The sequence below is a fragment of the Neolamprologus brichardi genome, chromosome 1, assembly GCF_056152115.1.
Source record: "Neolamprologus brichardi isolate AB-2024 chromosome 1, ASM5615211v1, whole genome shotgun sequence".
NCBI lineage: Eukaryota > Metazoa > Chordata > Actinopteri > Cichliformes > Cichlidae > Neolamprologus > Neolamprologus brichardi.
In genome coordinates this window covers 14,487,683-14,515,256 of record NC_142104.1, presented here as the reverse complement: position 1 = coordinate 14,515,256, position 27,574 = coordinate 14,487,683, and the positions used below count along the sequence as shown (strand labels likewise).

Below are 27,574 nucleotides of genomic sequence, written 5' to 3'. Positions count from 1 at the left end.
AGCTTCAATGCTAAGTAGCAAGTTGTTTTGCAATGTAAATGCAAAAGCTTGTGATTAAATTAACCCAGCATGAGCACAGAGCTACACAGCCTTAAGCAGAGTGGAAGAGCAGAAGGGAAGCAGAGAGAAATTAGAAAAAAGGAGGGCATTTACAGTTTCACATCCCGTATTCTTACTGCCAGAGCAGGACTATGCATCACTTTAGCTGTTATGATTTCTTTTCCCCTGGTTCAAGTATTTTTATTTTCAAACAATTTCTTCTGGCTAGAGTTACTGGCTCTATCATCTTTGCCTTTTCCTCTCTCCTTTGCTGTCATTGGCAGTCAGTTAACCAACAAAATGAATGTGATGAATATGTAACACCAGCTGCTGTTGTTTATGACAGTAAATCCCCCAAACCTGAAGCAACTTATGAAATCTGCTACTATCCTTTCCTTTTTACCTCTCACATCAAGATCCTGCTTTCCACCTCAGCCTACCGTTCACTCTTCTCAACAGTTTAGTTCACCAGTTTCTGAATTTGTCTTTATTCTCCTCTTAAATGTATGCATTAATTAGTCATACTCCCACTCACCCACACCCACCCATAAACACAAACACACACACCCACACGAACGTACTTATATGGGATGTGTTTGCTTCCATTGACCAGGGCTAGAATCACATTGCCGAGTGCAGACAGCGAAAGGCACAGAGGAGCCGAGCTGGGTGAAGAGTTCTCCCTGCTTTTCCCACCTCCTCCTCCTCCGAGTACTTTAACATCACAGCTGCCCAGGTCCAGCAGGTGGAGGCGACTGCGACCTCCTGACACTAGCAGAAGAAAAAAGATGGCTCATGATTGAAGGACAACTTAGAGTTGTTAGTACAGTATACTGCATCTGTAAGAAATCTATATTAACAGTGACAGTAATAATATTAAGATAAACATTTCCTAACATCAAACAAATCTTAATATTTGACAAAGATAACCCGAATAAATGCAAAATATAGTTTTTGAAGGATTATTTATAAAGTAGAAGAAAAACTATGCAGACCTACCTGGCCCTATATAAAGTAAGTAAGTATATAAAGTAATTGCCTTGTTAAATCATGAATTAACGGTGATTAACCGCATTTTTGGAAAAGCTGAGCTCAGTTTCTTAGCCACACTCAGGCCAGATTACTTTCTGTTGAATTAAGCAATTACAGAATATGAAGAACATGAAAAAGTTACATGAAAAAAGGCTAAAAAATCAACACATGATGCTACGATTTAAAGAAATTTAAGAACAGACGAGAAACTAAGTCACTAACATCTATCAGTCTGGAAAAGGTTAAAAAGGCATTCTTACTGCTCTGGGACTTCAGTGAACCATAGTGAGAGCTATTATCCACAAATGGAGGAAACTTGGAACAGTGGTGAACTTTCACTGAGGTGCCTGACCTACTAAAATTACTCCAAGATTGCATTGATAACCCAACCAGAAGGTCACAAAATAACACAGAACAACACCTAAAGAACTGCAGGCCTCACTTAGCTCATTTAAGGTCAGTGTTCATGATTCAACAATAAGAAAGGGACTGGGCAAAAATGGCATCCATGGGAGAGTTACAAGGAGAAAACCACTGCTGACCAATAAAGACAAGACTTTTACTTTTTACAAGGTTTACATCCCATTAGATCTGACATACAACTGATATAGTACTTCATAAGAAGAACATACAATCAAACACGGTGGTGGTAGTGTGATGGTCGGGGGCTGCTTTGTAGCTTCTGGTTGTGGGTGACTTTGTAATTTGTGGAACAATACATTCTGCTGTCTACAGGACAACCCTGAAGCTCATGCAGGCCACAAACTGATGCAGGGTTATGCAGCAGGACAGTAATTTGAAACACTGCAAATCTCGATCTGAGTGGCTCAAAATAATTAAATGAAGGTTTAAAGGTTTAGGGGATAATCACTTTTTCACACAGGACCAGGTAGGTCTGGGTAACGTTTTCCCTTAATAAATTAAATCATCATTTTAAAACTGTATTTTTGCATTTACTTAGGTTATTGTTCTCTAATATTAAATGTGTTTGATTGAAAGAAACATGCAAGTGTAACAAATATGTCATTACAGTTATCATTCTTAAGCATTCACATTTCTCTCATACATATACAGATGCACACACATTACAGTTTATTTCATACACACACTTGTGTGTAACATAAATGGCCATAATCAGACATAATTTGGTCAAACATCTCTCAGGCATAAATAAAACCACTCATATGCTATGTGATTTGTTATAAAGACCAAAAATAACTGTTGGAAATGACTTTGATTAATATATTAAGGGATCATGCGTTCAGTAAAAGGTGCATGTGCATCTCTGTTGCTGCAGTTTTTTTATAGCAACCATAATAGGAAGCATTTAGATCGATCTGCATATTGATCTGTCCTTCATTGTTCGCTCCTTACTTTGGTCTCCAGTGTTCCACAATTTATTCATAGCAAACAATATGTTTCTGTCTGCTTTTATCCTACTGTGATTATCATAGTCACAACAAACAACAACTATTTTCCTGCAAAGGTGAGCGCAGTAGATGTAATCGTTAAATGTTGCTATTGAGACATTTAATTGTTGCACCAGTAATAACAGTTAGAAACATCAGGGTTTAAGCACGCACTACTTACTTCCTCCTTTTCCCGTCTTTTCCATGCGATACTGATATATGTGTAATGTAAAGAGCATATGTGAATTTCTGTGCTCTTCTTCAGTGGTGTTGGAGCGTTGGCTACTATTGCGAGCTGCTATGGCTGCATCCAGGAACCAGGCTGCCTTTTCTGGTGTTGGAGCGCGGAGCTCAGACTGGTTCTGCAGCTGGAAGAGTTTGGGGAAGAAAAAAAAGCATAAGAATATTGCACTTTTATAGACGTGATAAGGAAGCAACCGTGAGTAGCCAGAGGACAGGCAGTCAGGCATGCCGAAAGACACCACTTCACCTTAGCTTGAGGGATTTGGTTTACCGAGGAAAAAGTGTTTAAACACTGATTATATTGTGTACTGTGAGGATTCAGTGTGGCGGCAGACTGATTGGCATATTTTTAATAAATCATTTCTAATTTGTCTGCAGGTATGTGAGAAATAGAGGGAAGCAGACGTGAGTAATAGAGAGGGAGGAAGGGAGTGACAGTGTGTGTGTGTGTGTGTGTGTGTGTGTGTGTGTGTGTGTGTGTGTGTGTGTGTGTGTGTGTGTGTGTGTGTGTGTGGTACTGCAGGATATCATTACTGATGAGATTATGTCAGATTAGTTAAGGATTACACAGATGTGTTTGTATCAGACTCTCTAATCCTATAAACATACAGTATGAACACACACACACATATACGGCTGCTAACCCATTGTCGCTCATTTGCTTTTGGTGTTCTTTTTACATTGACACGTTACTGAGACTACTACTGCACAGATACCTGCAAACGATGTTAATAATAGTGATGTTCATTAGAATTTTATTCACATAAGCTGTCTTTTGTTTTCTGAATCTTGGTTATTAAAGGAGTTTGTTTAGTTGCATGTGATTTTTGAAAAGTCACTTAAAAAAACAAAAGTTTGAATACACAATGAGCCTCTTGAGATTTCTGGTTATTTTTCCAGTTTTGTTTGTGTCAAGTGTTTTTCTCTTGGCATCGTTTTCACAATCAGGTGAATGAATCATCCGACTGTTTCTGAATCATCTCTTTGAAAATACCTCATTTTGGCTTTGTTGGATAAAAACAGGATGCTGAACGATCAAAGTCCCTTTTTTCATTTGATGCACATCCACAGTACTACCAGATGGACTCAAGAACCCCTTCATCAATAACATTGCCCATATTCAAATGTATTCATATGAACCTATTTTTATGTTCATTTATCAGTTGTGGTTATTGAGCTTAATGTAAATGATACTAGATCATCTCCTCCAAGACGAGTGTCTGTGGGTTCACAAGCCAAGACTGCAGAGAGCTGTTTGAGGTGAAAACACATTTATACAGAGTCTGAATCTGTAAGGTTTACAGGTACAAGTGACATGAACCAGTCCCAAGGTAAGCCGTGATGTTTTTAATTGTGTGTTCGTGCATGTGTACCTGCATGCCACAAATGGGGTCCTCACACAGGTAGACCCCAGGTGACTGCCCATCCTGTAAGCTGCCTGTAGCCACTTCAGATAACAAGTCTTTAAGGTTCTCCTCTTTTCCCCAAACCTGCACGAAAGCACAGATTATTTCAACAACAGTAGCTTCCTCATTTTATTTTCTCAGGTTCTCCTCTTTTCCCCAAACCTGCACGAAAGCACAGATTATTTCAACAACAGTAGCTTCCTCATTTTATTTTCTCAGTTTTCTTAACATCTGTCTAGGACTAAATTTGGCCAGAAGAATCTTAAATTAAAATTCTACTTCACTAAGAGAAGACAGATACTAAAGATAGTTGACAGCTACTGCCAGTGCTTTTTAGAGACTATCAGTGCCCTGATTTGTCAAATGTCTGCATCAGGATTTGCACTCGTTTTTTTCTGCAGGGAATGTTTCAAATTAAGGTGTCATTGCGATCACTGACCTCAACTGCAGAGACGCGGACGGAGAAGCGTGCACCAGTTTTCTCTTTTCGCTCATTGATGAGCTTAAACAACCAGGAAATGGCACAGGGGATTATACCCAGAGTCTGAAGAGAGTCATCGCGGCCGATCATCGTGTAAGATTTACCTAAATGAGAAAGCCAGAAAGACAATGGTGAACGGGAAATAAGCTGAAGATCTATCAAAAAGAAAATCAACAGAAATAAGTGTGAATAGATGTGTGAGTGAAATGCATGTGTCTGTCCCTTTCAGTCACAAGATGATGATTATCCCTTTCCCACACCTGCTCTGGCTGTCAGAAGTTGGAGATCAAACACACACCTAAACAAAGCCATATGTCACACCTAACAATCACACCGGTGGGAGCACTTGCACGAAAGACAGACGACATCAAAAGCTTGACTCCTGTGATGCAGAGTAGAGAAATGTGTCTGATTTGTTCCGAGAAAGGACGGAGGGGAAGTTGTCATCTACAATGTAATTTTACATTGTTCTGCACTCAGTGTTTCCTGGAGCATCTAGACTACTGTCAAAATGATGATTTATCCCAAAAATGTGATAAAAAATACAACAAAGACAGTTGTATTAAGTATCCGAAAGCTGGTGCTGTTGTAGCAGTATTTATAAAGCAATACACTTCTTTAATTCACAATGCTCAGTTTTCCAGATAAAATGTAAAGAAAGCTTTTAAACAAATGTTAAAGATTATATAAAATGTTGCTATCCGCTATGTTAAAGAGCTCTTTTAAAGCAACAGTGGGTCATTTACTTTGATTTATCAGATTTACCAGTTGATTTCTTTTCATTTAGCAGATCAGATGGATTCCCTGACTCATAACGGCTCTGTGTAGTACCACTAACATAACCACAGAGCACTTGAACAACCACCCTTTCTCTTTTTTGCCTTTAAAGCCTGTGTGCAAGTGACAAAGAACACATTAAAACACACATCTGTGGGAGTTTATATGTGGCTCTATAATGCGTCCTTCTGTTCTGACTACTGAAAACTGCAAATTGTGCTCATATAGCTGCCTACTCCACTGACTTATCATAATAGGTTTGTATCCACGTATGTGCGGTTTATGTATATTTCCGTGAATTGGTCTCATCGGGTTGATATACCTTTGCTATCAGAGAGAAAGTGAATATGTGTGAGGGAACATGGCAGAGCTGTTTCAGGAGTTCAAAGACATCCACACACGAGCTTACGCAGACACGCGCATTAATTCATCATTACTAAGGACGGACACTACTCTAATAACGATAACAAAATCCATCACACATGACTCAAAGCAAGAGGATTCAATTCCTGAAGTTCATCCATTTGTTCAGGATCATTTAGACTTTTATTTAATTTTTCCTTTTTAATGAATTCCCTTTTGCTCACTGCAAAAATGTGCATGAGTGTGTAGTAGACTAGCCTGTGCCAGAATCCCCACATGTGTCTACAGCCAAGGGCCACAGAGCCGAAGGTAAATGCTCGTTGTGTTACTTTCCCCATTTTAATTAGTAAAAAGGTAATGCCATTATAATGCGGTCTCATTACAATCCATGGCCTTAGGTGAGCTGGATCACAAAGAATTAACTCATCTGCTGCTACAGCAGCAGCCGTTTGAACAGATACGAGTGAGGTCACGGCATTAATATAGCAGTAAAACTGATTGAGAAATTGATTTCAATCAAATAAAAGAGTTTGCAGTGTTATTAACATAATCAAACACCGGCAGCAGGATATTAGCTTCAGTCTTAGCCATATTACACAGGATGAATCACAAGCATCATAAATCACGAGACAGTCTGTATTTTGCATGTCAATATTTGACAGCTGAATGAAAATATGTATTCATGTTAAAATGACAAACATGGATCTAGACAAGCTGTCGTATGTGCACTGTGCACCATGTTGTTTCTGTCCTGGGAGTGTGACAATTACATGTGCATCTGTTTGACTGATCTGTCCTATGTGCAATTTGAAAAGCGAGTTGTGCTCTCTGCCCACTTTGAGCTATTCTTGTTTGCATATGCATCATCTAAAGGGTGTTTCGATATTACGTGCAGCACAATAATGTTTAATATTTAGTATTTACTGTTATATTCCCATATATCATCGTGATGTTGTTTATTGTATTGCTCTCGTTTTCTTCTGCTTGTTTTCTTTTCTCTTTCTCAACAGGTGATCCAGGTGATTGATATATGTTTTTTTTTTTGTCTGCTTATTTAGTTGGTTTTTGTTTTTTTTGCCCTTTATCCCCGTCCCTCTTCACCGCTGTTTTTCCCCCCTCTTCTTTTCTCCCTTTTCTTTTCCTCATTCAAGTCTGTCCTGTATCTAGCAAGTGAAAATAAAAACATAAATAAAATAAACAATAAAAGGTGAATCAAATAGACCATTACGGCAAGGCTGGGATGGTCAATTTGGTAAAGTAAATCCGTTGGGCATCATTCCTCGCCTTTAGACAATAATTCTGATGGCAAAAGAACCAAACGGGACAGGCAAAAAAAAAAAAAAGGATGTTTTTACTGGAATCTGGATCTTATTTCTGCTATCATTCTGCGCTGACTGTGTAAACCCTAGTGGTGGTTTTCACATTTTTTATGTGCATGATCTATTTTTAATGCTATTTTATTAGATAGGATATTGGGCCACCGGGAGTTGTGATGGACTGCTCAAAGATGTCCGTATAGTGACCATTCTTACATTCCCCATAAACAAAAAGTGGTAAAATATGAAGAAGTAGAGTGTTGAATATATTTGTTTTGCAATGACATTTTGTATAGTCAGACCTACTCTGTCATGTGTTTAAGAAGAAAACAGGAAGTCAGCAGCTCATCATCTGAGTCACAACCTTTAGATCATAATAACGCTTCATCAAATTTGTATATACACTTGATTTTTTAAAGTGTATATATTTTTTCATTAAGTAGTTTTAATCTTCCTATGGTCCATATAAAGACACTGACAACACTGTTCACGCCATATTTGCAGCAAGAGAACCAGCTATCAATAGAAAAAAAAAGACAAATTAAAAGTTATCGAAATATTTGCTGTATTTTGCCATTTTAAAGAAAGCGATCGTTTGCCCATTCTCCACATCCTCACCAAGTTTTATGAAATTCAGCTGGGTAGTGTTTACATAATCTTGCTGACTGACTGTGGTTTGAGTTGAGCTGACTTTTTCTTCAGATTTGGCAAGATTTTGCTTCACAGCAACCAAACAGCGGTCTACATGTTGATCTTTGCACTGCAGCGCCAGTCGAACTGTCACATCTCTGCTGTTGTCATGCTCTGCAGTTCAAGGAGACTTAGAAACTCAAGCTGAAGGCTCACAAACTGAGAAGGGGAAATGCTGCTTGTGTTTACAAGGACAAACGCAGCAGCGGCTGACCCACAGTCGATGAAGCCTTATTCGTGTGTGTGTGTCTGCGTGTTTGTGGTGGGTCTTTGTTTGTCTCAGTGTATGTCTGGGATCAGACATGTTGCACTATGCAGTGAGGGGCCTTGACCCTTTTTATAAGAGCTTCTCTGACAACCAGCTTCACAAGGATTAGAGGGAGAAAAGGACAGAAACACAGACAGAGCAGACCGAGAATGCTTTCAGCTTCAGCAGACACTAATCCTCTTCTTTCTCTCTCTGATAGATGAGGGCTAGTGGAGCGACGGCCAAGTGAAGAGCCGACACACTGATGGTCACACTCACTAAAGAAGACTCACGAGCCAAGCTCTGATTTTGTAGTTTTTGTGTGTGTGTGTGTGAGAGAGTTTTACCCAGTTTAGAGTGTCCAAAGCAGAAGACACAGCCATCTGCTCCGTTAACCACCGACTGAATGACCTCGGCAACTGTTCCTGCACACACTTCCGCCTAACGCAGGAAGACAGAGGAATAAACAGGGTCAAGTAAATCAGAAATACATTCAATTTTAGACAAACATTATTCACACTCGCGCTGGAGCTAGGATTCTGCTGTTTTGTTTTGATTTTTTAAAGATCTGACTATTGGTGTGGAGGAGATGATGGGCAACTTCCCTGTAATTGTCAGTATTACTGTGTTCTGGTTCGATAAATGTCTTAAAGAATCAGCATTTGCTTTTAAGCTTATCTCACTGGCTTATCCAGGGGAACACAGCTCGCCTAGATTCATGCAAATGCACATACCGACCAAGCAGCGACCTCTGTGGCTCTAAAGTAAAGGTAATGTGCAAGTCAAAGACTTCTTCTTTCAGATCATGTATCTCAATCCTACCTTATCCTTAGCATCCTCCTCTGTCACACCAACCAACTCTGCATGACCTCCTTCTCTACATCCATGTCATCTTTTTGGTCTTCCTCTTTTCCTCCTGCTTGGCTGCTCCATCTTTAACATCCTTTTTCCAAAATATCCACTACCCCTCTTCTGCCTGCCTCTCTAACTTCTTCTCCAAAGCATCAACCTGAGCTGCCCCTCCAATATCCTCATTTTTAATCTCATCCATCTTAGTGAGTTCTGACTCCTGTCAGTTTGTTACTGCCACCGTCTCCAAACCATACATCATAGCGGGTCTCAGTGCCGTCTTGTAAAGTTTCCCTTTCACTCCTGCTGCTGTCATTCTGTCACAAATCACCCGATACTTGTCTTCATCCACTCCACTCTGCTTCCACTCTCTTCTTCACTCTCTTGTGCACCGTCCATTTCTTTGGATCATTGATTCCAGGTGTTTAAACTTGTCCCCACTTACTACCTCTATTCTTTGCAACTTCACTGTTTTAGTCTCCAGACTTCTCTGTTAAATCCCCCAGCTCACATCCTCATTACACTGTTTGTGAAACTGTTGCTTTTTAGAGCATTTTAATGCAAAGATGTGACAAATAAAGTAGCAGCTATGGTATGTCTGTATTTTATTAGTCTGTTACTAACAACAGTGTTTGTTTGCATTGCAACCACACATTTTATCTACCAGCATGGTATCCAGTTCTTAACAAAATTTAAGAAGAGCGTGAAGTTTTTATTAGTAATTTTGTTTTTATTTATAGTCATTTTACCAGACTTTGTCACATAAAATGTCTCTGACCTGTGATGCATCAGGAGGGAACGCTGCATCAAAAGTGAACATCTTTGGTGGGACCTGATTGGCTCCGGCCCTTTTCTGAGAGGCTGCACTTTGCGTCTGATTTGCTGATGGGTCCATGATGGTGATTTGTTTCTTCCTGGGATCCACTTTGAGAAAGGAGCTGGACTCGGCTGCATCAGACTGGGCAACCGGGCAAACTCTCACCATCACTTTCACCTGAGGGTAAGACAATAAGTGAAAACAGAGGTTGTTTTTAGACAGGAGGCTAAAGGTAAATGCAGGATTATCAGTCAAAGCTTGATTCCCACCGTGCGTCTGGGAATCAGCTTGCTTGTTTGCAATTTTTCTGCAGGGGTGGATTTCTTCTGATCCAACAAAAACAAGAAAGTCAGCATGGCACTCAGACAAACAGCAGTGTGAAAGTACATTGATACAGTCACACTTTCTGAGATAGTTTAGAAAACTTTGCCAGTGTCTGAGATCACTTGTCATGAAACATGAAGCAGTCTGACAAGCTCTTCTGTTGAGTTTCGGGTTTTCCTCATGCCAACCACCCATTTCTATTTCACTTTTAAAGCATGAACACTTTTTCCCTGCTAAAGTAATCTGCCTGTGTCAAAGCCATGAGCAGACCTTGTATGTATTACTGTGAAGTAGTGTTGCTGGAAGACATCTTCATGTTAGCTACAAACGACAGCTAACACAAAACCAGAGTCACAAAAATTCCGCTTTTTAGTTCTGCGCTTATACAAGTCGTCACATGCTCTCTCTCCCTCTCATCACTTTACTCCCTCTAAGTAGTTTTACCTCCCTCATCCCTTCCCCTCCTTTACCTGTCACTCTTTTGCTATCTCTTTCTCCTTCGATCCTAAATCCCTTCCTTTTTTCTCTCTGTTCACACCTCTTCTCTACTTCCACTTCACTGCCGCACATCAAAAGCCTGAATTGCAGGAATTCTATTTTAGCTTTCACTCCTCCTCTCCTTCGTCCTTTCCTCCCACTCCTGTCACAAACTGTTAGCAGTTGCAATTTGCCGCCTGGCAGCTGTTGTTGTTTTCTGTGATATCAGCGGCTGCAAAACGCAGCGTCATCGAATCTGACTGAGCTCCAGAACATTTTAACATATAAACAGCCCTGGTCTCTGTCGGTAAAAGGTGTTTTCAAGTTTGAAATACTTCGCAGCAGTTGATAGTTGCTCATCTTCTCTTTCCATTCCTCATCTGTGTGAATTTGTCTTTGTCTCTCTTTCTTGTTTGATGTCTCGCTGACTATATCGCTCTCTGATTCAGCCCGTCTGTCTTCCTCTTTTCATGTCTGTCACTAAATCTTCCTCCCTGCGATGCAGTACAGGATTATCCTGAAGATTTACATCGCACTTCTTCTTTGACAATCGGGAGAGAGCCTCGGTTGAAGCGGATGATTGGCACTGGGTGTCAGGTGCTGTTATGACTCAGTGTTAACCACACCAACTGTCTCAGCGGCTGATAGGAGCCAACCTGATTATTAAATGCATTTGATATCTTCACTGTGACATTGGATGAACTGTGTGGGAAGTGTGTGCCATCCTTAATGTCTTATATCTATTCAAATATCACAGATGTTTTGTGTCTCTGTTGCTTTGATACAGAATTTATGTCTCGGCCAATGTCAGATGCCTTTCATTGAACTGGTAGTACAAGCTGGCTGAAATTCTTCCTGTACCTTAAAATGTAAGTGTGAAAAAACTATTTAGTTTAGATATAATCAGTTACATTTTGATATTCTTGGTAGCCAGTGATCGGTCCGCCAGAGCCTCCACTCCTGGCTGCCGCCTGGCACACAAAGCACCCGACCCCCACTGCGCCTCGTGTGGGTGGTGGAGGAGGATGGGCAGGAGGATGGGCCTATGCCTATGTCCCTTTTTTGGGCCCGGCCACTAGACACTCGTTTTCGGGCACCCTCCCCGGGCCTGGCTCCAGGGCGGGGCCCCGGTAACCCTACTTTGGGCAGGGTGAACTGTTCGCTTGGTGTTCTGCTCATAGGGGTCTTCTGAATCTTTCATTGTCTGGTCCCTCACCCAGGACCAATTTGCAATGGGACAACCTACCAGGGAGCAGAAGCCCCCGGACAACATAGCCACTGGAATCTCTGGGACACACAAACCCCTCCACCACGATAAGGTAGCAATTCCATCAAAAGGAGCCAGTTCAGGTGGTTTGGGCATCTGACAAGGATGCCTCCTGGGCGCCCCCTGGGTGAGGTGTTCTGGGAATGTCCCACCGGGAGGAGGCCCCGGGGCAGACCCGCTGGAGAGATTATATCTCTCGGCTGACCTGGGAACACCTTGGTGTTCCCCCGGACAAGCTGGAGGAGGTGGCTGGGGAGAGAAAGGTCTGGGCTTCTCTGCTTGGGCTGCTGCCCCCGCGACCCGGCCCCAGATAAGCAGAAGAAGATGGATTGATGTTACATTTTGTTCATTTGCAGTCATTCTCTTCACAACATGTTAATAGTGTTAATAGACAAAGTCACAGTATCAGAAATTTCCAAAAACCTTGAACACCGTGACGGTTTATGGCAAACGGCATGACAGATGTAGCAAACATCAGATCAGCTAATCACAGGCAGAATCTGAGAAGCAGCTACTGGTTAAGTCAAGAACTGGATTCAAACACTGAAACAGGATTAAGCATCTAACTTCACCCCCCGTGCAATATAATAGGTATAGTTACGTCCTTTTGAACAATGAAACCTTTTTGTTTTTTGTCTTTTTGTTATTTGCCTCTTTACACCAACACAGTGGAGTTTATATCAAACAAACAGGAGACGGTTAAAGTGCAGACTTTCAGCTGTACATCAAGGTAATACAAATATAATACATGAATTACATGCAATGGGGCAGAGTGTGAGTATTTCAACACCTGATGTCATAAGCTGAGAATTTGCAGGACAATATCAATTATATTATGATGATAGTTACAAAGTGTGCTAAGCTTTCAGTACTTCATATTGCACCGAGGCACTTAGTAAGAATTGTTTTTTTAGTGAACTCTGTTTTTATGTGTGTCATACCCTGTCATATTTTATATCTACGAGGCACAAAGGTGCTGGACACATGAAAAAGATGTGGCTCCTGTGAGGGAGAGAGAGAGCAGGAGAGAAATCATTTGTCTGTTTGTGCTTGTTAGCACAGATGAATCATCGCCTGAAGTGTGCTTTCAGTTAAACGTAACCATGGGATTACCCATCACACAGTAATCCCAAAAACTCCAAATCCTGCTGAGTATTAGCTTACTACAAGTAAAGTCCACAATGCATTTATGTACGGTGCTTAAACGACTACCAGGTTCATGCCACAGGCTCTCTAAATTAACAGTGTTGGTAATTACCAAACTATATATATATATATATATATTTTTTTTTTTTTTTTTTTTTTTTTACTATAATGGTAACCCCAGCAGTATGCACAAGGTCTTTAGTTGGGCAGCTGTGGCTCAGGAGGTAGAACAGGTTGTTTACCAATCAGAAGCAGAATAGATAGATTCACTGGCCACTCCAGTCTGCATGTCAACGTATATTTAGGTAAGACACTGAACCTTAAGAAGGAATTCTACACAAAGAGGTTAGTTAGGTTAGTAATTCAGTTTGTTATTTGCCTAACAAATAATATAAATTTTAACAGATTTCTAAAAAATATGTGGCGGGGCATGATCTGCAGTGCCACTGCAGGGGAGCGGACGCACCTGAGCGGCATCTGCAATCACACCTCGCCGGGTTTAAAGTGTGAACTGGACCATGTCATGGCGTTGTTGGTAGTGGAGTGCTCAGCTGCGAGCTGTGTGTGTAGCGTGACAGCAACCGTTAGAGTTAATAAAAGTATGCTGAAAAGCACGAAACCTTCATCATGACATGGCTTTGTTTCATATAAAAATCTTAATTTTCTGCCAGGTGGTCTAATAAGTGTGTTAGCACCCTAAGTAGGGGTCCCTGGCTGTGAAAATGTCAAAAAATTAAAAAATTTCAAGTGAAAATTGTCATCCATTACATTTCTGTGCTGTGAGATAATATCAACCTTAACTATATAAAGTAAACTTTCTGCCAAGGGAGGTTATTTCTGCTGCTATCATTTTTCTTTAAATAATAACTTTTAGCCAAGGGTGAAAGAGCTAAAAGTAATCAGAACAAAGTCATGTTAGACCGAACAAACCCACACCGATGATAAGCGATTTATTAGAAATAAAAGCACGCTGCCAGGCTTTCTCTTGGTTGCATCACCAAATGACCACAGACCTTTTAAGAGTCGGTTCAACCAATTTTGTGAGTGTCGATCAAAGAGTGTGGATGTTACCAGCTTTCTCATATGAAGTTAATAGCACATGTGTTTAAACCTGAAAGCCTGTCTATAGGTGAGGGCGTGAAATAAAGCGAGATATCAAATGCAATAAATGTGTAACGTTTGATGACCTTAAGAAAACTGAACATACTGAGTCTTAAAGTTGGGTTAATGTGTGCCAAAAAAAATCAAATAAAAGAAATAAATAAACACCTATACCTACAACACACACAAGCTCAATCTCTCCCACACAGTCTTAGCTTCAGTACTAAGCCCTCTCCTGACCCCAATAAAAGAGCCCATCACATGAGTAAGAGCCTAGGGGGAAGGATTTCACCAACGCATGCTTTACAAGGCGTAACTCATAAAGTCTTCCCCCCTAAGAGCCCATTTCCTCCTCATGTCCAAGAGTGTGGAAGGTGTTCATGTATGCGTGTATGTGTGTGAGACTGAGGTATAAGTGGGGCCAAAATGCTGTTCCTATATGTTTTTCAAAAGATTAAATGAAATCGCAAGACCCACCAAGAGCCATTAACCTCAGTTACCTTTTATACCAACAATAAAAAGCTCTGCAGTAATGATGGTGAACATCAAGAGGGAAACTATTTCTAAGTTAAAATATAAAAAATATACCACAATAATTAAGGTCCCTTTGTGCCACTACATACAGTGTAGTTCAACTTTTAATCACCAGCTTTGTTTTTCAGAAACATTTGGGCTCAGCACTCAGTTTAAGGCATTTAATCTGAGATGAGATCTGTAGTGAAATCATTTGTCTGCATGTTTTATAAAAACCCACACCCACAATAATCTCAGAGGATCCTTGGACTACTCGCTCTGGTGAATCAATAAATGTGGCGCAGCCAATATGAGATTTGCAGGAGGAACACAAAGCTAATGGGCTCTTTGCTCTGTTTAATGAAAAAGAAGGGAGAGAAAGAAAGATGTAGCCTGAGAGAGAAATGGGTCACTAATGACTCTCCAGACACTAACGCGGCTGTCACGGTGCTCTCAAACTCTGTCCATCTCCCTCTTTGGAAGCAACCCTCACTTCCTCTCTTCTTTTTTCACCTTAAATATTCTCTTCATCCTGCTCTGTCTGTTATTCCCTTTTGCAAGACGGAAAACCATCTACTGTCTTCAGTGTCTCTATATTTGAAAAAAAAAATCATAATGCTCAATATCTCAGCCCACTCCATTTACTCATCTCATCCCACTCGCCTTTCCTTACCTCAAATGTCATCAATACTTTGCTCTTTTTTTTATTATCCTGAAACAGAAATTCTTAAATGCTTGAACATCTTTCGAATGTGTCAGAGTGTATGTTTGATTCACATTTACAGAGAAAAGAAAGAAGAGGACATATTTCTGAAAACTGGCCTTCACAGATCTTCCTGATCCTCCACTTTAAATACCACAATGAAGTCTTTGAGCCAATTTAAGGAAAGGAATTAAACAACTAACCCTGAGCTTAGAGACCATTGCTCGATAGGCCCCTTACAGCAGTGCTTCATCGCTATTGGCTGGAAAATCAATAAGAGACTGAGACTGAGCTCTAATTGGTTCCCTAAGACTGCAGAAACAGACATTTGTGCAAACACATGTACAAAGAGAGCGATACAAGTACAATATAGGAACAGAAAGTTCAGGCTTCAATCAATTCAAATCTGAACTAATTTATTCATTTCACCTCGGCTCGCAGACTCAGAAGATTCATGTTAGCTGTTCTGTTTTGGATGTACTGCCGAGATATTACAACCCTGAGGTTTGATATATACATAAATGAGCTCTGCTGTACCAGAAACTGTGAAATAATGAAGCAATTTAATGTTTTGGAATCACATAAGACTTCTATGTTCACCTTTAGGCGCTTCTGGATTTTCTTTAGGTGCCTGTGATGCAGGTACCTAAAGAAACTGCTTTGTTTAGCTTATGGGCCACAGAGGAAATACAACATGCTTTTAACTTCTCCAAAATTTCTCTTTCTACATAAAATGTAGCAATTTTTGGAATTTGCCCCTTGGGGATAAATAAAGTTTATCTGACTCTGACTGAGCCATAGCTTAACAACAGGATCAAAAAGCACTGCTCTGTCATTTAGCATAGCAGTAGTAGCCACAATGTGATTGCAGGTTGCTGCTTACTAATTCATTGTCTTATTATTCTTTCCATCTTCTGCTGTTACAGTGCATTAAACACAAGCTACTGTGCTGGAGTTTCAATGACTTCGTTACTGCTGTTGTATTATTTACAATATTATCTTATGTGCATTTTAATATGATACCAATGTTAGATTATTTTAATTAATTATTTTAATATTTGACTAGGGACAAAGTTAAACTAGAAATCACTTGCATATTTACAAACATTATGAAACACTGAAGGACGATACCGCTCTTGGGTGACAGTCACTATCCATAGCAGCTGATACATATGCTTTGTAATGGTTATATTACTGCTTGTAAGCTTCACTGAACCAGGAAAAAGGACTCTTTAAAAGTATCCTTTGCCAAACCAGGCATCATGTTTTTTGATGGCAAGAGAAATTGTGGCTCCCGGAAAAAAAACCTGCACAGGCATGAGGAGAACATTCAATCTTCAAACAGAAGAGAACTCAAATGTTCTTGCTGAGAGGCAACAATAGTGAGTATAATATGGGCAGAAAGAGGAAAAACAGCAGTCGTCTAATATGCTGTGTGTCAAGCATTTCTTAATAAAAATTGATCCGTCAGGAGTAAAAATGAACGTTTCTTACTGAGGAAAGGAATTACCTGACTGGCTCTCTTGTCTATCATCAAATTTAAGGCACATCAATTTAAATTATATAGCCTCGAGAGTATTATACACCCATGCTAACTGTGTGGGTTTGTGTGTGTGTGTGTCTGAGTCTCGCATGCTTCAGGCTTGCCAATACTGACAGCATTAATATTTCAGCTAGTAGGTGGAACAAAGTGGATACTGTACTGAATTCCTATAACAGACTCACTCACCTAGATACAAAAGCCCGGACACTCAGATAGGTGCAAAGACATGCAAAGGCCCACGGAAATGTGCTTGTACGTGCTTACTCATGACATAGACGAACACAATTTGTGGCCTGTGGGGAATCGTGGCTGCTATTAAAAATTGATTAGCTGTCGGAGTATCATTTCACCCCAAGGTCAACTCACAATCTGTGAGTGAGCACATGTGCAAAATGCTGGATACAGAGATTAAAGAGAAGGAAAAAAAATCTCAGTCCTTCATTGTCATTCAGATACAGAGAAGAGTAGATATAAAAGTAGGAATAAGATAAGGCTTTTCCTTCACTAGATAATCGATGAGACGAAGATAGGTTAGAGACGGGGAAGGAGTAGACAAGTGAAAGCTTCCCATATTAGCCTTTGTAACACTTCTAATACAATTTCTTATCCTTCTTCAGGTAACTCTATGTAGATCACATATAAAACTGTGAATGAAGTGCAATAGGCAGCTCAAAAGAGGATATGTACCCCTGGGGCAACTGTGACATACTCATGTATTTCTAAGAGTAACAGTACGGCTTTGAATGCTGCTCACGTGGCTAAGGAAACAGACATATGACACACAAGAATATTTTCTCCAGACTCGACTGCAAAAACAAAAAAAAAGAAAAGGTCAAATATATTCAGATTCTTCCCGAAAACTAAAAAGACAGCGAATGCACGCAGTTCAGAAGTGGAGAATTATGATTCCATAATCTCGCAGCGATACAAGCATTAGCTTATCTCAACTGCTAAACGACACTTCTGATGACAGCTGGTGATAAATCCATCATGAAACTCATAGCTTATAAAACTAATTTTGCATAGTCAATTTAAGATGCATAGAAAGTCTTTTTAGTGTAACTTATCTTTCTTAATTATAGATGAAAATCCTTTTTATCCAATCGCTGGAACTCCTCTGCAATTTTTTTATCTTTGCTTTTCATCTGACAGCTTCAAAGATAATAACGTTTTAGTCTCTGCTGAATGTCAGTGTACTCTATAGATTGTTTCCTAAGTGATAAAGCATATATAGTTTAATTTCCTACCGATATACATCTCCCCTTGCTGTCAGTGCTCTGAATGGAAAGTTCCCATTTGATTAAAATGAGACGGAGCTTACCAACATGTACAGAAGCACCGTGTATAGAAACAATATGACATCCCTAGATAGAGCAAGCCGGACCCCTCTCTCTGTCTTTCTTTCTGCAGCACACACGCACTTCTGACCTGCACAGGTTGATTTCCCCTGGCCTTAAATGTGATGTCTCAATCTGTTTGGTGCCATATTAACATCGGGGAGAACACTAACCCCCCATAACACTCACGGGCAGGCCCATGTATTCTGCAGGATGTATCGTACACGTTTCCACCAGGGGCTACGCTGCTTCCTTGACAGCTTTCATTGTACACTATAATCCCATGAATATGTGAGCATGCAAGCCCATGTGTGAGCGTGAATGTGTGCAAATGCCATTTCAGCAGGGAACCGTCCCCCACCGCAGGTGACATTTTTACTAGAGAAATGTCACCACAGCCATTTTCTTCCCATATGTTTGCGTGAGCATGTGTGCACGCAAGTGTGTGTGTGTTTGTTAGTGTGTCAGCATATGAATGACTGTGTGTTTGATTAGGTCTTGGCAAGCTTCAATTAATTTCAAAGGAGAGGCTTGTTATACTCCAAATATTAGAATATTGCCTTGCTTTTGTACCATTTTCCTTCTTCTTTTTATAACCCATTTTTATCCTAAACAAAAAAACAGATAAGAGAAAAGAGGTTTATCTTTGCAAAAAACACAGAATTGATTGTTTCATGTGTATGGAAACTAAGATGTAAGTCAAACACTTGTGGTTCAACTTCCATTCATTTTCTTGGTTATGAGAAATTGTTCTCCTCCTCTGTTTCTTTATCCTGATCTAAGCTAACTCCTATCTCCTGGTGCAAACTTAGTAAGTATACGGTGGACACTGATCTAATAGATTATCAGAGTTATCAAATATCAAATCAAATCAAATAACTGTGGCAGTTTGTGCTTCGGTTTTGGTTCGAAATGCTAGCATTTCATTAGTCTGTTGCTTCAGCACTAATTAGAAGGTATCCGAACTTGTGTAATAAACTTGTACAGCCTTCCCATCTAAATATGGCTCCAAGAAAACAACCCTCAACCTTCAAAATGTGGAGTGAACAAACCAGTACATCACATGATGATGGCATGTCTATCTGCTGCTGACTGACTCTGTCTGCATCTTCCTGCACTTGTAGTTTGAGTGTAACTTAAGTCCCAAGAGAAAACAATAAACCATGAGATATTTTTTAATAGTTTAGAGATATTGTATTAACACCATTATGTTTGTTTGTTCATTTATTTATTTAGCGACAGTAATCTTGTTGTAAAAAGTTGTTCTTGTGAAAGCCCCACTAAACACCTTAAGGAAAGGTATTTCACAACAGAAGAAACCCTACATACGGCTCATAGTTGGTTTAAATTAGTTGTAATAGAACACAGTTTGTACACATCTATCATGAGGTAAAAGAATATCAAAGTGGGGTGAAATGGCAGAAAATATATTGAGCATATAAAAAAATGTCACGGAGGCTGTGAAGAAGGTTTTGGTGTACGTGCTTTCTGATGTACACTTTGTATGAGGCTTCTGTTCAGGGGTCGATCTTATAATCATTTATGTTTGTTACTGTGGCTGCAAATATGTGAGCATGAATCCATCTCCTTGACAACTGAGAAGACATCTGCCATCTCCATATGGAGAGAAACAGAGAGAAAGATTCAAAAGAAAACAGAGAACACAAAATAATCAGTTAGAACAATTAAAAATTATATATTTAGATATTTTTATCCTTTTATCTTTAAAGTTTAGAGAAAGCTTCTTTTTATTTATTGGTGTTTCCCATCTTTTATTCGATACCAAAGACGAGAAATGAGAATACCACAATACTGAGAGTTTTTGAATTTTAGACTGTAGGAAAGGGTTCGAGTCCTCAGTATTTTATGGTTTTTCTGACTAAATGGGTGTAAGTAGTATCCTGCATTAATTTCACAAAGTAAAATTTTATTGCCTCATTATAAATGGAATGGAACTGACTTGAGACACTGGGCTTGGGTCTCATCTGGTATTTGATATGAATGTCACACAGAGTTAAAATGACACGATGGCAGAGTGCCCAAATGGTTGCAGCCCATGGCACATTATTGAAGGTCCCTGGTTTGGTAAAGGCATTTATAACCCTCCTTTCTGTCTTCCTACACCTGCATCATCCTACAAATTATGTCACACATGCACAAATGTATAACAGATTAATAGACAGATAAGACCTGGTAGAAAAAAAATATGCACATCCAGTTGTGCTGCACACCGATTTTATGCTTGTGTCTGGTGAGCGCACACTCAAAAGCACAATGGGACAAGTGGGGTCTCTTTCTTTCTCTGCGTGTGGTAATGGACACTGCTGCTTGATGTCTGATTTTGTCCTCCACAGTCATTCATTTTCTAGCAGGAAGGACACACACATACACGCCTCTCACTCAAACTGTGGAGGAGGGGGCACTAAAAACTCATTACATGGACGATCAATATTGCACACACTTGAGAACTGAGTGTGTGTTTGCCCCCTCCACTGCATCCACAATGCACACATGCGCGCACACACATACACATACCATGCTGGCAACAATGACAGATGACTTTTGTCAGCCTGATATGTGTTACCGTGGTAACCGGTAGGTTACATTTTGGTATGTTACAGCAGAGGAGACACACACACGCATGCCAGTAGACACATTTAGATAAATGAGGCAAGGTCACGATAAAATACAGCAGCTTAATATTTGATCAAATTTGAATTTGGACTGAACTAGCTCTTAAAACCAGATCGTTTTACAGTTGCCAACACAAATGTCAATGCAACTAAACAAGAAAAAAAAAGAAAATTAATACTTACAAATACCTCCCCTGGGATCTCTGACCCTTTTTTTGTTTTGGGCAATCAGATCACAAGTGGGAAGCACTAAATACAAGTGTAAACAATCTGCAAAATGGACTGTGATGTGATCGCTTAAACCACTTGCCAAGGTGGTCGGGGACACATTCGCTGCATATCTTTTGTAATGTAATCACTAATAGGTCCCGATCCATCCCCAATAAAGATATAACAAGTAAATGCTGTTAGTGTAGGTGGGCTGGTATTATTATTTTTACAGTTCATTAAGCATTTTGTTGTTGAGAGATGGATGTTATGACTGTGCACAATACCCTGGGACCTTCTAGTGAATGTGACCTAAAAGAAACTGCATTTAGGCATGAAGACAATCTCCTGAAGCTCAAACCGAGCATCAGAATGGGGAACAAAAGGTAATTTAAGTGGCTTTGATCATAGTTGTTGGTGCCAGATGGGCTGCTCTCAGTGCTTCATGATCTGCTAACCTACTGGAAACGGCCCCCCACACAATCATCTGTAGAGTTTACAGACAGAGTGGTACAAGACAGTAGTGACAGAAATAACCACGGTATTCCAGAAACCAGAAAAGCATCATTTAACTATAACACACTGAACCTTCAAGCACATGGGCTACAGAAGACCAAAACCGCTGCCATTCCTGTCAGATAAGAACAGAAAACTTAGGCTGCAATGTGCACAGGCCCAGCAAATTCAGACAATAGCACAGAAAAATTTTGCTTGGTCCGATGAGTCTCAATTTTAGCTGCAACGTTTAGATGGTCTGGTCAGAATTTGGTGTAAAATGGTAAATGGCCTGTATTTGTATAGCGCTTACTAGTCCCTAAGGACCCCAAAGCGCTTTACACATTCAGTCATCCACCCATTCACACACACATTCACACACTGGTGATGGCAAGCTACATGTAGCCACAGCCACCCTGGGGCGCACTGACAGAGGCAAGGCGCCACCGGACCCTCTGACCTCCACCAGTAGGCAACGGGTGAAGTGTCTTGCCCAAGGACACAACAACCGAGACTGTTCAAGCCGGGGCTCGAATCGGCAACCTTCCGATTACAAGGTGAACTCCCAACTCTTGAGCCACAATCGTAAACAACATGATTGATTCAAATCTTCAATCAAGAGCTCAGGTAGTGGTTTGGGGAATATTTCCTTGGCACACTCTATACCCTGTAGTACCAGCTAAGCGTCATTCAAACACTACACGCTATCTGAGTGTTGTTGCTGACCATTACCTTCCCTTTATGACCACACAACATTCTTTTACTGTTACCTTTCCAAGTCCAGGAGTATCTTTGATCTTGTTCGCTGCACGGAGGAGACAAGGTGGAGCTGGGGGAGGAGCCATCAACAGGGTGGAGCTAAAATTGGTGGGGAATAGGGGTGGGTCACATGATGGCGATGATGTCACTGTAGCTGTGAGCGCAGCCGTCTTCTGTTTCTTCTTTTTGGACGCTAAGCTCAACTTCTGAGCAGCTCTGAGAGAGAGAAAAGCAGAGAACAAAAGGAAGAAAGAGAAGGAGAGACAGCAGTCAACCTGTCACATTATTATGCTTAAACTACACTGTGACAAAGTCAAAGCAAACAGCAAATATTTTCAGGAGATGGATGGTGAAAGGAGAGGAGGGATGGGGGCACGCATGCATGCACATACAGTGTGACTCTGCACACATCCTGATCCAAAGTAAAACAAATATGCAAAACCCAACCGATATCCCTCAGCACATGCACACACAAAGTCCTGAACACATGTACACACAAGCATATTCACATTGCTGTTTACATATGTAGCAGCATCTGGATGGGGAGTGGTTCATTTCCCTTCTTGCTACACGATTCCCTGCGGCATTCAGCTCAAAAGAAGCCACCAGAAATTATATTTATATATACTCTATCTCCTCTCCTCTTTCCTCTCGTTTGTAGCTTTAACTTCTAAACTTCTAGATCTCACTTTCACTCTCTTTCTCCTCTACTTCTGCTCTTGCTCTCATTTTTCTACCTGTCTGCTTCTCTCAGAACAATTGTTTCTCGTCTGAAACTTTTCTAACACTCCTCTCATGCTTCATTTCCTAGCAGAAATACCTCATATACATATATAACAGTCTGGATTTCTATATGAAGCACAGCGACTTTCACTCGTCTTTTCGTCTTTGTCAAGACAGTCGCGTCAAATCAAGTCAAATTGTTTATCTGAATGAATTTAGCTTGAAAATATACATGTTTGCTGATTTATAATGAATGTAATTATGTCATTATTAACAACTTATGAGCACCAGTCTCTGTCAAATAGCTGTTTCTACTTGGTCAGAGTCCTGTGCAAAAGACCTGTTTTACATATTCACATTTCCTAATGTATATTTAGTATATTTTTCTAAAGCCAAAGAGCTTCAATATAACCTGAGCTGAGCTTAAAGGCAGAAGAGAGGTTATGTGAGAGTCATTTTGAGAGAAAACTGAGCAAGTCTCCTAGCAAAAATGTGCTCGAGTGATTTACGTGATCTACATTTGGATTAGTAAAGAAAGAAATTCTTGAGTTTGAGCTTTTGCTTCTTCAACTTCAATTCAACAAGCCACAACTGAAACTGTCAGATTACCTAACAGTATTAATAATGTGATACAAATTAAAGACCTCCAAAGGGCCACAGGCAGAGATTTCTGCTCAGTTTTTATTCAATCTATCGTCATATATATTTCAAAGATAATAAAAAGAGAGAAAAAGAGAATGAGAGACCTTGCACTCTGGCACGCTCTCTGTCAAAGAGCCATATTCTCACACCATTGGCTTTCAATTAACTGCGGCAGGTTACAGAAATGAGAGCAAGGGGGAGAGTCAGCGAAAAGAGAGAAACTGAGAGAGAGAGGAGAGATTCGGTGACCCGTAGAACGATGAAGCATTTCACCATTTGACTAACTCCCTGGAGATTTGGGTGGGAAGCTGTGTGTCTGTGTTCCTGACTTTGAATGTGTGTGTGAATGCATACTGTTTGCAATAAACCTCCATGAGAAAACCCCTAATTGGTTTTACACTGTGTGAAAGTTAAGCTTACATAGGAGGAAACGATTACAGGTTTTCTCATGATATCAATATAACAGTGTACTGCCCGTGTAAAATGCAGAAGATTACATAAAATGATTTACTGTGTGATAAAAGTAATAATGGACTCAAAACTGTGGATCCATTCTGTTTATATGGTGGCATAAAATGTTTTTTTGGGGGAAAAACTATCTTGTAATTTTCACAGGAAAACAACTGTAAGAAGAAGCTGGATGAGTTGCAGGATGCGACACGACAATGATGGATTTATGCATGGTTACTCTGCTGCAGGAGGTGCCTACTTGTAGCACACAGTGCTCGCAGATGAGCATTTTTTTTTCTTCTTCTGTGCATGTATGCTCATTTGTGAAAGGGCTGCTTCTTGGGCAAATGATTTATTCTTAATTCTTTTTTTTGACTGTTTTTATAATGCATCCCTTAAATCCTCCAGCCACATCAGTTTCAAAATGCACACATGCATCTATTGACATGTTTGTATCAGTGCTATTACCCTCTTATTATATCCTCTCACCCTGACTAGTTTAATCTGTGGCACAACTGGAGCATGGTGGACACGCCACCTAACTGGTGCCATTTAATGACAAGTGGCCTGGGATTTGTCTAAGTGGATCTATTTCGATCTAACCCTAAAGTGAAGGGCACTTGTTTTCCATCCATCAGCTGTTACATCCCTTCATCCTCTTTTCCATTACCTTAATTCCTCCATTCTTCTCCGGCTTTCGCTTCCCTCCTATTACTCCAATCCCGCTCGCTCTAAACCATTCCCTATACCTTACCCTTTATTTTATTCTTCTCTCATTATTTTTTATCCTTCATGCTTTGCTGTCTTATTCTCTGCCCTCTATATAGCCACCCATCCATCCCACCATCCATTCAGCCTTCCTCACATGTATTGATTCTTTCAGCCACCCATGCCTCTCATCCTCTCGGTCCCTTGTTAAAAAGCAGCACAGGTCACAAACAGCCCAGCTAATAACATGCTGCTGCTTTTGCTTTTTTCGCCCCGCTTCCTTTCACACAACTACAAACACTTTCAATTGAAATGCACACACAGCTGATTTATGGCTGCTGTCCCTCTGACTGTGTTGTTGGTTGAGTGGCTAATTACATTCTTTTTAGCAGACTGTCAGTAGAAGACGATACAGGGAGAGACAGAGAGCGATGGCGAAAGTGTGAGAGCACTGGCTAAGAGGGACAGGAGACTGGCTTTACCGACGTTATCTATTGACACGTACATGCAATCCACGACTGACACACTGCTTGCTCTCAGTTAAGACATTGCCATATAATCTGCAGTGTATTATCACTTCTTTTTGCACATCTTTTTGTTCTTCTTCTTTTGGCTGCTCCCTTTTTGGGTTGCCACAGATGACTCTCCTCTTCCATATCAGCCTATCATTGTCCTCTGTCACACCAACCCTCTGTGGCTTTTCCACTTGTCCTTCTGCCTGGCAGCTCCATGTTCAACATTGTTTCCCCATTATAGCCACCATCCCTCCTCTGCACATGTCCAAACCATCTCAGCCTTGCCTCTCACCACCTGAGCTCTCCCTCTGATATACTCACTCCTAATCGTGTCCATCCTGGTCACTGCCAATAAAAACCTTAACATTTTCAGCTCAGCCACCTCCATCTTGGCCTCCTGTTTTTTTATTAGTGCCTCCATCTCCAAATTATACATCAAAGCAGGTCTCAGTACCATCTTGTAAACCTTCCCTTTCACCCTTGCTGCTATCGTTCTGTCACAAATCACCCTAACACTCGCTCCACCCACTCTACCTCTGCCTGCACTGTCCATTGCTTTAGATGACTAACCCAGGCGACTGTATTAGCACACAAGGCTTCATTATAAAATATTAATACACATTGTGTTCAAGTCAAGACATGAAGACAAGTCAAGTCAGTTCATTTGTATAGGTCAATGGAAAGATGATGAATGAATTTATGATGTCTGCTGCTCTTCTGTATTGTGTCTCCTAACCAAGCAACCATCCAAAGCCTCCTTTGTTAAAATGCCCACCTTCAGCTATGAAATGAAGAATATGTAGCTTCTGCTACACAGAAAAAAATGCATTTTACATAAAGGTCTATACAGGTTTCCAAGGTCATACACTGCTTATTAGTTCATTAGCTCATCGAGTCTTTGTTTGCCTGAAGGATATATAAAGAGTTTTAGCACTACGCCTCGTTTCAGTGTGTTAATAATATGGTGTGTTAAATCACTGTTTGCAAGCTGTCGGGCATTAAACGGATGGAATGAAAGGCAAGAATGTGGGCTAGTGACGACACTTGAGAGCAAATAGGCCTCTTCCTCCATATGTCAAAATAAAAGAAAAACACACACGAGCAAAACAGAAACCATAAAATGTGGTCCCAAAGTGAGACAGCTGATATGTTAATTTGTTTACCACTATACGCCTATTTTAATCATCAATCTACCATTGTGATCGGTGTCTAATTGGTCCCAAGTTAACATTTGATGGAGCACTTCTTTTTAAAGAATACAGAAGAGAGATAGTGAGATGTAAATGAGACAGCCCCCCCCAGTCTCACTGTTATCCTCCAACCAAAATAACAACGCCCTACCAATTCACCAATTCACCTGGGACCTATTCATTTAATCGGCTACCTCCAGCACACACACACACACACACACACAGCCAGCCAAAATCCCCAAAGATCCAATCCCTGGAGCATGCAGTAAAAAATTCCTTCACTGATAGAAACTCCCTTCCCCCAGTGACTAAGAGCATGCACACACCACCGCATGTCTCTATCCTCTGGCCCAGCAACCCTCTGGGGACAATGCAGCACAGGGAAGATGTAGTGCTACTGCGTGAGTGTGACATATTCACAGACAGATTGCTACTAATGAAAGATATTACTCACATGCACATTAGCAAAGGTAAAGGAAAGGTCAATGTAGAAACTGAGAAATTGTTAATAAAACGGGGAGAACAGGAGAGTTGTGAAAGAACAATAGGAGAGGAAGGAAGGGGATAGAGGAAGAAGAGAGCAATTAAGGGAGAGAGAAAAGAGAGGCGACAGAAAGTGGAGCCTGAAGGAAGATAGGGGATCAGGTGAGTGGAGATATAGCGGACACAGGGATTTTGCCATGTGCAGACAGTGAGCAAGGGGGAAATTGTGTGCGTGTATACCTGTGTGTGTGTCTGTGTGTCTGATAAGAGTGTCTGTATGCAGTTCACATCTGAGAGTAAAGACCAAGATAGGCAAAGGATTTACCACCACTGCATGGCTGCATCCACTGAAGGTAAACACACACAGAGTCAAAAATCAAAGGTGACACCAGGTGAGCACATTGGTATTTCTCTGCCAATTAAACCGAATTCCTTCACAGACACAAAATACACAAATAAAACAGACCCACTGACACTGACACCTACAAACACATCCCGGCAAACCATTAAACAAACTGGATTCTTTCACTTACAAGGTTCACGATCATAAATTGACCAAAGACAGCTGGCTTTATGTTTGTAATGTCAACCAGATGTGCGTGGGTTTGTGTAAAATGGCCTTGATACTCGGCAGTTCATGGGGTCAAAGAAGGGAGTGCGTGCATGTGTTTGGGTGTCTTCCAGTACAA

General features: G+C 40.6%; 1 protein-coding gene across 2 annotated transcripts in view; it reads right to left on the bottom strand.

Moving 5' to 3' along the window:
- Positions 1-27,574, bottom strand: part of kif26ba (kinesin family member 26Ba) — a 94,535-nt gene that overhangs the window by 23,660 nt on the left and 43,301 nt on the right. For both annotated transcript variants that reach the window (XM_006779924.2, XM_006779925.2), the window contains exons 5-11: positions 22,186-22,390; positions 9,631-9,846; positions 8,351-8,444; positions 4,569-4,714; positions 4,097-4,213; positions 2,662-2,848; positions 621-810 (exon numbers count right to left, since the gene is read on the bottom strand). In XM_006779924.2, coding sequence (XP_006779987.2) covers positions 621-810; positions 2,662-2,848; positions 4,097-4,213; positions 4,569-4,714; positions 8,351-8,444; positions 9,631-9,846; positions 22,186-22,390 — 1,155 coding nt within the window. The remainder of the gene's footprint in view (positions 1-620; positions 811-2,661; positions 2,849-4,096; positions 4,214-4,568; positions 4,715-8,350; positions 8,445-9,630; positions 9,847-22,185; positions 22,391-27,574) is intronic.